At 29.7% G+C, this 12,635-nt stretch overlaps 2 protein-coding genes across 3 annotated transcripts; both read right to left on the reverse strand.

Annotated features, from left to right (window-relative positions):
- Positions 1 to 2,074: 2,074 nt before the first annotated feature.
- On the reverse strand, positions 2,075 to 5,959 carry LOC8274277 (serine carboxypeptidase-like 20). 2 transcript variants are annotated; one of them, XM_015716679.3, is made up of 14 exons: positions 5,757 to 5,959; positions 5,451 to 5,587; positions 5,289 to 5,365; positions 4,987 to 5,109; positions 4,738 to 4,840; positions 4,544 to 4,581; positions 4,364 to 4,471; positions 4,160 to 4,237; positions 3,668 to 3,907; positions 3,111 to 3,176; positions 2,898 to 3,022; positions 2,619 to 2,692; positions 2,493 to 2,538; positions 2,075 to 2,364 (listed from the first exon to the last, which is right to left on the reverse strand). In XM_015716679.3, exons 1-13 carry the CDS (start codon positions 5,891 to 5,893, stop codon positions 2,501 to 2,503), a joined length of 1,344 nt encoding a protein of 447 aa, XP_015572165.2. In that variant the 5' UTR covers positions 5,894 to 5,959; the 3' UTR covers positions 2,075 to 2,364; positions 2,493 to 2,500. The 2 variants fall into 2 exon arrangements, with proteins under 2 accessions (XP_015572165.2, XP_002514835.2); XM_002514789.4 differs by having other exon boundaries at positions 2,619 to 2,732; positions 5,757 to 5,956.
- A 1,313-nt stretch (positions 5,960 to 7,272) lies between these two features.
- LOC8274276 (serine carboxypeptidase-like 20) lies at positions 7,273 to 10,811 on the reverse strand. Its single transcript, XM_015716654.3, has 14 exons — positions 10,621 to 10,811; positions 10,367 to 10,503; positions 10,164 to 10,237; positions 9,909 to 10,031; positions 9,704 to 9,806; positions 9,573 to 9,610; positions 9,364 to 9,471; positions 8,986 to 9,054; positions 8,496 to 8,720; positions 8,345 to 8,410; positions 8,009 to 8,133; positions 7,796 to 7,909; positions 7,653 to 7,698; positions 7,273 to 7,502 (listed from the first exon to the last, which is right to left on the reverse strand). Exons 1-14 carry the CDS (start codon positions 10,770 to 10,772, stop codon positions 7,419 to 7,421), a joined length of 1,464 nt encoding a protein of 487 aa, XP_015572140.1. The 5' UTR covers positions 10,773 to 10,811; the 3' UTR covers positions 7,273 to 7,418.
- Between the last annotated feature and the right edge of the window lie 1,824 nt (positions 10,812 to 12,635).

The raw sequence follows: 12,635 nt of genomic DNA on the forward strand, positions 1-12,635 counted from the left end.
TTAAATCACATATTTATTGAATATTATTGATAAATGACAAACAAAATAAAAGAAAAAGAGATAAAAATATTTTGGTCAAAGGAAAAGAAGCAAAAGTTAGAAAGAAAAAATGTGGGCATACAAAGCCAAAAATATAGAAAAGGGAATATCGAAGGGGGAAAAAGTTAACATTGAATTCAAATTCATAATTGTTTGGACATTGGTTATTGGCTTGTTCAATCATCATTATATTATTACACATAGAAGGATCTATTGCTAGAAAGAATCGTTGGATCCAGAAAGAATTTAGTGATCATTCAAATACTCCATTGATATCACTCCAATTCTTCAATATAGTTTTATATAAAAAAGATTGACTTGTGGGTCTTTAACCTAATACTACTACGGTGGTAATGGTGCATTTATCTAGTTACGAAGAGACAAAGGGGCACTTTGCTGGCAAATACCTTCTGGCTGGTCAGGCCAATCAGGAAGAAAATGATCAGGCGTGAAACACAACTAAAGCAGGTTCGCCCCAGTACTGCACTTTCCATTTACAAAATTCACTACTTTTTCTCCAATGCCTTTTTTCTTTCTTTAATTTTCTTTTTCTTTTTAAATAGATGTTGAAAAATAATTCTGTGCTATGGTCCGCATGTTGTGTAGTTATTCCAGTCAAAAATATTCTCGTGAGAAATGATTCGATTCAATGATAGTGGAAACGTGCACATACCCACTTAGGTATATTTCTGAGTATCAAACTCCTTTTTTAAGTTTGAGTCATTTAATTTTTATATATGTTTACGATTTATAACTTATTTTTTATAAATATTTCTACTAAATCAATTAGAAAATAGTTCAATTGATATTCTTGTTTTCAAGAAAAAAAAAAAATTAAAATTCGAATATGTTTGTTGTCATCCACTAATATAAAAAGACCGTTATCTTTTTTTTTTTTATAAATTTATAACTATCTGATTTGAGTTCCGCAGGATTAAAAAAATTAAAAATAATTTTAATTATATAATTTTAATTTATTTTTTATTAAAAATCTTTTCACGATTGATAAAAGAGAATTGCAAGAATTCAACACCATTGATTTTGTTATATAAGAAAAAATCTATATATATTTTTACCGAAAATTAGAATAGTGATAAGATTGATGATCAATTAATATTTTAAAATGATATCGAATGATTTAGAACTGATTTCTTATTTTGTGGACTAAATCTGCATCACATATATAAAGTTTGAACAGCAAAAACTGATACTTTCAAATGCGAATCTTTGAGACTAACTTAAATTCTACTACTCTCTTGAACAATTCTATTAGCCGAATGTTTCTTTTTCATGTGATTGCAAACAAATCTTTGATTCAAGAAAACACATAAGTACGAAAAGTTTCTGCATGAATTAATAATTTTGCAGGTAGAACTATAAATTATTCAATTATTGTCTTCTACTAGATTGTGCCAAAATTGTCAACTTTATGCCAGCTCAGAAAGCACTAGAATTTCACAAGCTTTGTACCATGGTCCTAAGCTAATGAGACATGATCCAATGGTCAAGGCTGAGATTCCAAAATTAAGAGATTTTGAGTTTAAATTATTATTGAACGAGGGAAATCTGAATTATTTATTAGAAAAATCGATCGTGATGTATGAATTGTATTCAAATCTTCTCTCTTGTTTTTCTTTTGCTAAACAAGAAGAGGAAAAGAAAAAGCAAAAGAAAGCCATGCCCTGCCATGAGAAACTCCACCACCGGGGCAACCAAAGAGTCGACTGGACCACTGTTCCACCAGTCCCTAAATTTTGTTACTATTAGCTAGCAGCAATTGTACTCTTCTTACATCTAGCAATGGAAGCATCTTGTACGGATTAGAAACACTTCTCATGGAATCCTCCTCTATTCTCGCTTTCTTTATAGCAGAAATTGGACCACTCTTCCACTGTTGCATCTGACCTTTCTTTTTCTTTTCTCCTTTTTTTCTTAGTTCAAGCCAGTTAATCACAAGGAAAATCATCCAAGATTACCAAGTTAACAAGACTGGAATATATGTTTAGAGAAAGTCAGTATTCCAAATTAATTAAAATTCAAAAAAATTTAAACCTTATAACATTTAATATCATTTTTACTAATGAGGGAAGCGAGAGGGACATATTCATCCTACTCTAATAAGGGACTCAAATCCAACATCTTACTCTGCCATCAACACTGATGAAGTGTTCTTTCATTTTTGGCAATGAAGAGAAGATTAAGAAAATTTATTAACGAGTAGGGCAATTTCTTGTTAACAAGCTATATTGGTTTTCCATCCAACCAACGGCTATAGAAGTCCAGCGATTCTCTTGGCTTGTACTCAGGAACTGTATGCCCTGCACCCTGCATTGTGATTTTATTTTCAGATCAAAACAATTATTTCGATAAATACATATAAATTAATTAGTGCATAATTAGTGAAAATAACAACGAAACATTAAGCATCAAATGCATATTCCAGAAGTATTGACCTTAATTGTTAGGAAGGTGAAGTTGTAATCATATCCTTGCAAGTACCTGCAAGTTGTTTATAGTGTATATAATCCCAGTAATTTTAATAAGTGGAACATTGGGGAATTAATAAAATCTTAAATTACCCAGCAACTTGATCATCAGATGTCCAAGACCTCCATTCATCAACTGTCTTATACCCAAGTGATCTGGTCCATGCCTGAGTCCCAGTGAAAGGCACACACATGTCATGGTCTCCACTGCACTCCATGGGAAGTTGGCATATTGGGATTTTTATTTTCTTATAAATTTATAATAAAAATAGATAAATTTAAATTTAAAAAGTAAAATCTTTCAGATTTTTATAAATGACAATACGAATTATATCAATTCCTGATATGCAAATATGTTTAAGGAAATTAAACCTGTATATAAGTGCTCGATATCCTTGGATGGTAAGGTTCTTGTGGTATGGGATCATACTTCCAGAGCTGAACCTGGAATAACTTATTCTACTCGAACATAACTCCCATGAACCAGCAATTGATTTCTAAAGTAATTAAATAAAATAAATCAATACAAAAAATTAGTGAAGCAATATATGCATTTTTTCACAAGAATTGAAGATATGGTTTTACCGATTCAGCATGAAGGGCTTTCCTTACTGTATCATCATTTAGCCATGCAGTTGCCACTTCATCATTCTACAGTCACAGAAATTAATTTCTTTTATAAAAACTTATAAACAAAAATAGGAATTGCCTGGAGCTGAACCCTAAACTTTTGCTTTAAGAAGCAGGCACGAGACTATTAATAGGAAATTTTGAATTAATAAGTATAATTTGAAGCTCCAAGTTATGAATTTTTTATCGAAAAAAAAAAGATATAAAAATTCTCCAACAGGATAATAATAACAATAATATAAATACTCATTGAATCTTACATTTAATTTTAATTTTGATATTGAAAATTTAATTTATTTCATTTTAATTATTTAATTTTTTTTATTTGAGTTACAATTTAGTTAATATCGCATTTCTGCCTTCTAATTGCTTTCTTTTATTAGCTATGTTTACCATAAACTGAATACATAAATTAAAATAAAATTGAGTATAAAATTCAATAAATATTTAACAAGATAAATTTATTTGAATTGACTGCATATATAAAGAAGGATAGTGATAGGAATAATTACAAAGCACATGACACTTCCTTGTGCAGCGACTTGGTGCCATAAAGTGCCAGGAGTAAGCTGGCCACGAAGTGGCCAAGCACGGCCATAAATTCTCTTCCGAACCCTGAGAGGCTTCTCTGTAACCCCTAGTTCCTGGAAACTCACAGGCACTGAGCTTCTATTTCCTTTCCCATCTTTATACACACTTGGGTCGTGGTAGCAAGGTTCCAGGATGTCATATATGTTTAGGCCTGCGAGTGCCTGATTAAACAATATATCAAAAGGTTCAAATTCTCTGATAGAGAAGAACATCACACTAAATTCCAAGTGATTAAATTGATGAGATGTTTTATAGAGAATAATTATTTTATTTTATTAGTTATTAGAAAACTATTCATTAAATAAGTTATTATATCTATCATTAGTTTTATTAAAATTATCGACATAATTGAATAATATTTCTTTTTCAAAAGAATGTTTATGTTGTCAAGGGACAGATAAAATGTATGGAACCTCGTAAACTTTGTCGACGCTTGTAGGGCAATCGTCACCCGGACCAGTGTGATTTCCATAGCAAGCAGCTTGAACATCCTGCAACAATGCTCATTCTTATTATCATTCTACCAAATAATATTCAATTTGAACTTGTCCTTTTTCTTTAATTTATTAATATGCAAATTTAAGTATATTTTGTACTTAATTGATTGTAATTATCACCTCATAAATATTATCTGAGATGAGTCCCATTCCATGTGCAAAGGGAACAAGAGAAATTAGAGTGCCATCAAAATCAGTATCCGTAACTCCATTACCCACCAGGTAACCCTACATATCAAAATGGTATTTCGAAGTGATTAAACATAATTAAACAGGATCTTCTCCCTAGAGTTAAATTACCTTGAAATTAATACTGGGTTGTACTCCAGATTTTATTCCTGCAAGAAGAGGTAAATTCATGATTAAGTGGGATGAAATCACTAGCCATTTTTTGGGCACTGTATTGAATTTACTTCCTTATTCCATAAAACAAAACCATATATATAATCCACGTTGGAATTAAGTAATTTGCAGAAGAGAAAAGCAAAGCAGACCTTTCACTACTTCAAAAGCAAGAGTAGGCACATAAATTCCAGCATAAGACTCCCCCGAAATATAAAATGGATTCTTTACGAACTCTGGGTATATGTTAAACCACTATAATTTCAAACACAATAAATCATTAGTAATTGAAGACTGTTGTCTGGGAAAGTTTTTCTTCTCAGTTCTTTTAAAAAAAAAAAACAAAATTTTGCTGGTTAATTAACTGTATTCTTGAATATATAGAGTTGGTCTGAAATTACCTTAAGAAGGAAAGTATGTGTATCAACAGCAGTATGCCAATCGTCGGTTGTATATTTATTTGTGTTATTAGAGTAAGAAAGGCCAACCCCACAAGGAGAGTCTAAATAAATAATGTTTGAAACCTGCTTGCAAGAGAATACGAACCAATTGAATAAGGTTTCGTACTTTACAACACATTTATTGGAAGAGCAAAATGGATTATTAATAAATAAAGAAATTAAATTAAGCATTTGATTGAGACGAAAAGTTAACACTTGAAATACATATTAAGGGTCGAGTACTATAGATACATATGAATGACCTTGGACCAACTATATGGATTGACATGCAACATCGGCAGGCTTCCTTTCGGCTGCCCCTCTTCATAATTAAATGGCCCTGCATAGATTCAGAAAATGGGGTCAGACCCCAAAATAGAAAAGAAATAGTGAGAGAAATATTGAGAAACTGTAGCTATGCATACCATGTTCATAGACAAATCCATCGAAGCTAGAGCAGCCAGGTCCTCCATTCAGCCATAAGACCACAGGATCTTCGGATGGATTTCTCTCAGAAACAATGAAATAATAGAAAAGATTCTTCTCCTCAAAGCTCACATACCTATACAACGTTAAAAATTATACACATATTATGCAGAGATAATAATTTTTAATTAAAATAAAATCTAAAACTCGGATTTATAACGTTTTATAAGATTACTTCTAAGTCGATTCACAACTCTTTTTTCTTTTTAAAAAAAAAAGACAAAGAAAGGGAATACATAGCCTACCCTCCATAATGTTTGGAAGGGAAAGTTCCATTGAAGCCAGGCAGTTGTGTGATGAGAGCATCTTGTGGAGCTGATTCAATCCTTAATGCTAAGCAAACTGATAAGACCCAAAAGAAGTACAGTTTACTCTTTGCCATCACCAAAATATGTTAGATATTAACCTTTTATGACAAAATTGTTAAGCATACAAGTTGCATTATATATATATATATATATATATATATATAATTTACACAAGTCAGAAAGGAAAGGTGACAAAATTCATTTTGTGGATATAAACGAAAGGAGTTTCCAATAAGTAATTAATGTTGAGATGAAAGATGGATCAAAAATAAATTAATCAGGACTGCCTCTTTTTCTTTCTTCTTGTGATCGACAATAATGAAAAGAGGTTGACATGGATGGAAAAAGATACAGTTAACAATGGATTTATGATAAGTCTATTACCGAAGAATATTGACAAGAGAGGGACTCGTCAATATATAGATCCAAGAAAATTCGACATGTTAGACCAATTCTATTTCCTCTTTTGCAGCTAAATAAAAAATATTGTTTAATTATTGATTAAAATAAAAAATAAATGTTATAATAATTTATTAATATCACAAAATACTAAATTATTTAAAATACTTAGTCTATTAAAATTTTATTTCTCATTAACATTTATAAATATAAAAAAATGATATGTATCTAAGAAATATTTAAAATTTATTACTCCCTTTTAATTATTTATCTCTTGAATGTAAAAACACTAAACTATAAAAGAATTTCTTTAATTTTATCATAAATTATTATAATGATTAATTCTGTAAATTTTTAATTAGTGATTAATCAAGTTATTAGACCGAGATTGATTTTATTTTAATAGTACCATATGACAATTTAAAGAGAACGATAAGAGTTGAGACGAAAACATAGAAAATCTCGAAAGATATATTATATAGAGTGCAGGGTAAATATCAAGGAAATAATGACAAAACAATGCAACTTTTGGACTAAAAGTATTGTTGTTGACTTGTATGCTTTGTTTGGTACGCTAGAAAGTAGAAATAAAACAAAGAAATAGATGGCTTAATTGGCGCCAAATAAGGAATTTCTTTTACATAAATTTAATCTATTGTACCATCCGTCCAAAACGTTATTTATATATTAATATATAATATTATTTATTAAGTATAATATTTATATTAATTATAATAATTAAAAGTAACAAATAATTTAACTAATACAGATGCTGCATTTAATAAATAATAATATGTAATTAAATTTGTCGGTGAATAATATGGTAAATTAAGTTTATTTAAAATTTTTGAATACATGACTTTTTATAAAAATAAAAATAAATCTTAAACAGATTAATTCATTCGAATATATAATAAATTGATCCTTTTTTTATTATTTTATTAATAATTAAATTTTAACTAAATTTCGAATAGTAAAAAAGATGATCTTAATCCTCTTTATAGATATCTTATCACCTGATATAACCTATTAAATTAAATTTATTGGAGATGAATTTACTATAATTATGCATTGTTTAATGTTTGAATAACAAAACTGCAATATTCTTCTGATAATGTATCACATCAGTAGAGTTAACAGATCAAACAGAAGCAGCAAGTTAAAGATGCTATCTAAAAATTATTTGTCCAAAGTCAATGATCATATTGGTTTTCCTTCCAACCAACGGCTATAAAAGTCCAGTGACTCTCTTGGCTTGTATTCTGGGACTGTATGCCCTGCGCCCTGGAGTAGCAGGAATTGAATAGATGATTAGCACCCAGTTTAATCATTTAATACTAATTAGTATATGCCATTATTCATCTAGATCTGTTTGGTATATAAATAGAGTTTATAAAAGAGCAAATAAGTATCAAGAATCGTATATGAGCAAACCTTTACTGTAAGGAATGTGAGGTTATTAGCATATCCTTGCAGGTACCTACACACAAACATCAATCTTAAACGAGTGAGCAGCAATTTTCTTTGTACATGTATATGAAATGATCTGTTTGGATAGTTTAGTAGTAGGGAATTACCCAGCAACCTGGTAATTGGATATCCATGGTCTCCATTGGTCCACTATCTTATACCCGAGTGACCTAACCCATGCTTGAGTCCCAGTAAATGGCACACACATATCATGGTCTCCACTGCCACAAGAACAAAAGGAAAGGTTTAACAAATATTGGGTTTCTTTTTTCATTATGTAATCTTTAGATTTAGTAGCTAGGTTAAAGGAAATCTACTACCTGTAAATAAGTGCTCTGTATCCTTGCAATGTAAGATTCTTATGGTAAGGGAGCATACTTCCAGCACCATAACTGGAGTAGTTCAATCTATCTGTGCAAAGCTCCCAAGGACCCGCAATGGATTTCTATGATTTTAATAAACAACCCTTATAAGATAAAGTAATTTATAAATTAAAAGATACAAGTATTAATTTTCTTTTTTATTCTTTACAGTTTTTAGTGGTGGTGAGAAACAAATGTTAATGAATGATGAATGCAGAGGCCTAATTTGAGACCTTTAATTTTCATAAATGTATATCAATTAAATCTTAGATTTACAGTTTTTTTTATACTCACTGGTTTAGCATGAATTGCTTTCCTAACTCTTTCATCATTAAGCCATGCAGTTGCAGTTTCATCATTCTGCAGTAAACATAATTATTATCATCAAAGCTAACAACATTATTAATTAAATGCTGAGACGAAGGGATTATATGTACCAACTTACAAAGCACAAAACGCTGCCGTGGTATGCAAGTTGAGGCCACAAAGTGCCATCTTTCATCTGGCCCCAAAGAGGCCAAGCACGCCCGAACATTCTCTTTCTTACCTTGAGAGGTCTCTCACTTTCCCCTAACTGCTGAAAACTTAATGGCAAGCTTGTGTTTCCTTCTTCTTTTGGGTTGTGGTAGCAGGGCTCTAGTATATTATAAAAGTTTAGGTCCCCCAGACTCTGAACAATAATCAAGCCAACTTTTTGTTTAATTATATGCAGAAACAATTTGGTAAATAAAAAATTCAGATTTTGTTAACGAAATCTATGCTCTTTCTCTTTTTTCAGAGAATGGTGGAACAGTATTTCGACCGGTCTTGTGAATATCGATATTAATGAATAGTAAATATGAGATTCGAATTCGAGATTCTTTCAATTAAGAAGTGTGAAAAGCAATTTGGGTTTTATTTTGAAAGGATGATTTCTATGCACGTATCAGTCTCACCTTGGCACCTTTTCGAACAGCCAAAAGACAAGGCTTGATCCTGTTTCCACTGCAACCAACTTGAATTTCCTATCAAAAGCACAGATTTTAAAAATGGATAAGATGAATACATATGAGTATCAGGGGATGAGAACACCACACTCCAAATGTACTTGAGATGTATAATTAATTGACTTTTTTGTGGATCAATAGATTGACAATTTAAGAACACAAAGATGCATAATTTCATTATTGAAGTAAAACTTTTAAATCCTGACATATACTTTACCCTTTAAAAGTATATATATAGTGGTCACTAAAGACATATTCTGTAATTTAATAATATGGAATAAAAGGGTCCCAATGTCACCACAATAGAAGAAGAATGTTATAGAAAACCTCATAAATATCATCAGAGATGAGACCCATTCCATGTGCAAAAGGTACAAGAGCAACTAGAGTGCTGTCAAAATAGTTGTCTGCCACTCCATTGCCCACTGTGTAACCCTGCATCAAATAGTATGAATTTCAAAGTTTTTAAAACTCAAAATCATATATATATATATATATATATATATATATATATATATAAGTCAATGCAATTTTACCTTAAAATTGATTCTGGGTTTTACACCGATTTTTAGTCCTGCATATAATTAAATAATGCAAAATCAAAGAGTGGCATATACTAAAATTTATAACATAATGTTATGACTTTAATGTATTATTCTTGGTGTACCTTTGACGATCTTAGCAGCCAGAGTAGGCACATAAATCCCAGCATAAGACTCTCCAGAAATGTAAAATGGATTGTCAAGGAACTCTGGGTATAGCTTAAACCACTATCAGAAAAATAAATAAATAAAGGCTCAAGTCAATTTCTGAAAATATGATTTGCATGTGTCTTCTTGAATTTGCATGGGCGAGACATGTAAAAATATTACCTTAAGTATAAAAGTATGTGTATCAGCAGCAGTTTGCAGGTCACCAGTAATGTATTTAGTTGCATTCTGAGAGTAAGAGAATCCAACTCCACAAGGAGAATCTAAGTAAATGATACTTGCAACCTGGAAATATGGACATACAGCAATATGGATGTATATATGCATTAAAATAAAACTGTTTTATTTTTATTTTTTTTTGTTTTTACTTTGATACAACAAAATCAAATTTATGATTAAATTATAAAATATTGTGACCTTGGACCAACTATATGGATTGAGATGCAAGATGGGGAGAGTTCCTTTTTTGTGTTCTTGAAAGTTGAATGGTCCTGTATATATACATGGATTGTTGTAATGAAGCAAATTAATTCAGAATAATTAAGAAAACACGAAGCAATCAATAAAAGAGTAAATTAATCATGAAGAAGAAGATAATATATATATATATATATACTTACCATGTTCATAGACAAAGCCATCAAAGCTAGAGCAGCCAGGTCCACCGTTAAGCCATAAAACTACAGGGTCTTTTAATGGACTTCTTTCTGAAACAACAAAATAGTAGAAAAGATTCTTCTGGTTGAAGCTCACATACCTAACAACACAATGGAAACTCACAAATAATTACTAAACAACACATTTTATATTGAAATTATAGATTAAAATAATTAAAAGACAAAAAATAAATAAGAGGACAGAAAGAAAAACTTGCCCCGAGTAGTGTTTTGATGGGAAAGTGCCATTGAAACCAGGTAAGGAAGTGACAAGTGAAGCTTTTGGAGCTGCTTCAGTGAATGCTGAACTCAAAATTATGCAAAATGAAATACCCAAAACAAACAACTTATCCATGGCAATGATGACCATGTTTATACGTTCAAAGGAAATACAGGTTTTGCATATCCATTGTGATTAACTTACTATATATAGCTGGAGAGAGAGAGAGAGAGAGAGAGAGAGAGGGGTGATAAATTGAATATGAGTAAATAAAAGGAGCTCATAATAAATTTTAAAAAAAAAATGAGTAAAGGAAAGGAGGGCATGAAAAGAAAATCCATGAATATAGTAATTTGAGTAGGGTATGCAAAATGTGCTTCCTAAATCACTTAATTAATCCCCAGTAAAGAATGTTTATGGGCTTTCTCTAATCTTTGATTTAGTTTAATAATACCCAGTAACAGGTGCAAATATATATATACATTAATATTAGTGTTAAGTGAGGTAGGCTAAGTAATAATAACTTCTAGAATCAACTAATCTTATATGTTTATTCAAGAGATGCCACGTCATTTTTATTATTATTTTAACAAAGACTTTGATTTCAGTTGTTATATTGTACGAACTCAATTTTAATTAAATATGATGATTAAATTTGATACTAATAAAAAGAAGAATAAATATTCTTTTGAAACCAATTTTTATTTCAAAAATTAAATTATCGTTGGAAAGACTTTAGAGCAGACGGAACCGACAGAAATTTTATATGTCCACAGAGTCTTTCGTCAAGGATTTTACTATTTTTAGGGGAAGGTTTGACTTTTTTTTTTTTGGCTTATGCTACGTGGCATTAAAGGGCTCAAGAAGAGGATGTGATGTTGCCTTAGTGCATAACTCCTAAGTTGAGTCTCTATTTTCTATTTTATATCTAAAGAAAATGTAATATTATGATCTATTTTCTATTATATTCTATTTTTCTGAAATATACTTTTTATTAATAGTTAAATAATTATAAATTTTTTTACTAAAGTTTATTAATTATTAAATAATAATATTATTTTTTCTATACATAATGAAAAATAAAGTTGAGCTTTAGAATTTTTATTAATTATCAAAATTACTAGTAATGTTGAATTTTAAAAATAAGAGAACGATTTGATTTGTAGGTACATATAATTTATTGAATTCTTAAAATAAAATAAATTATAAGTGAAGTCATTAATGATTAAATAGATTCAATCTATCACGTTATATTTATGAATTAAATCAATTATATAATGGTATATATTTGTATTTATTAATTATTATTATTTTTAAATTATAATAAGAATAATAAAAAAATTTCTAATTTCTTTTATAATAACGTGTGCAATTTATCATTTTAAGGGAATAATATAAATACAATAGTATAATATATTTATAGAATGGAAAATAGGTATACCACATCAGCATCATATTAACAAAACTTATAACACTAAGCAAAATATATATATCTATAACTTTAAAGGAAATAACTAAATTACATGCAGTAATTTATTAAGAAAAATAATGAATAGTTTAAAAAGAGATTCAAAACACAGGCAGACCTTTTCCAGGATAAAATGCAGTGCTGGGAATCAGGACAGGGCACTTTTAGTCCAACTTGCTTACCAACTTTCTAAATTTATATATAATATATTATATATATATAAAAGGAGTTCCTTAGTGGAAGGTGCATAAGCATGATTTGTCATCATTACCCACCGTATTATATATTCCTTTCATGTTCTCAAGTTTGAATTTTACAAGTACATATATAAACAGTCGAACTTTATATATAATTATAACACTCATTTTAGCAGTTATTCTCAGTAATGATAATTTCGAGTATGTAACATATATATATATATATATACAATATAACACATGAAATTAATGTTAAAATATGAAACCTGATAAAAAGAAAATATTAAGGAAAAAAGAAAGCAAATTGGTTTGGTCAAAAGCATAATTAAAGACGATAAAGAGCACCTT

The sequence above is a fragment of the Ricinus communis genome, chromosome 7 (genome assembly GCF_019578655.1).
Source record: "Ricinus communis isolate WT05 ecotype wild-type chromosome 7, ASM1957865v1, whole genome shotgun sequence".
Taxonomy (NCBI): Eukaryota; Viridiplantae; Streptophyta; class Magnoliopsida; order Malpighiales; family Euphorbiaceae; genus Ricinus; species Ricinus communis.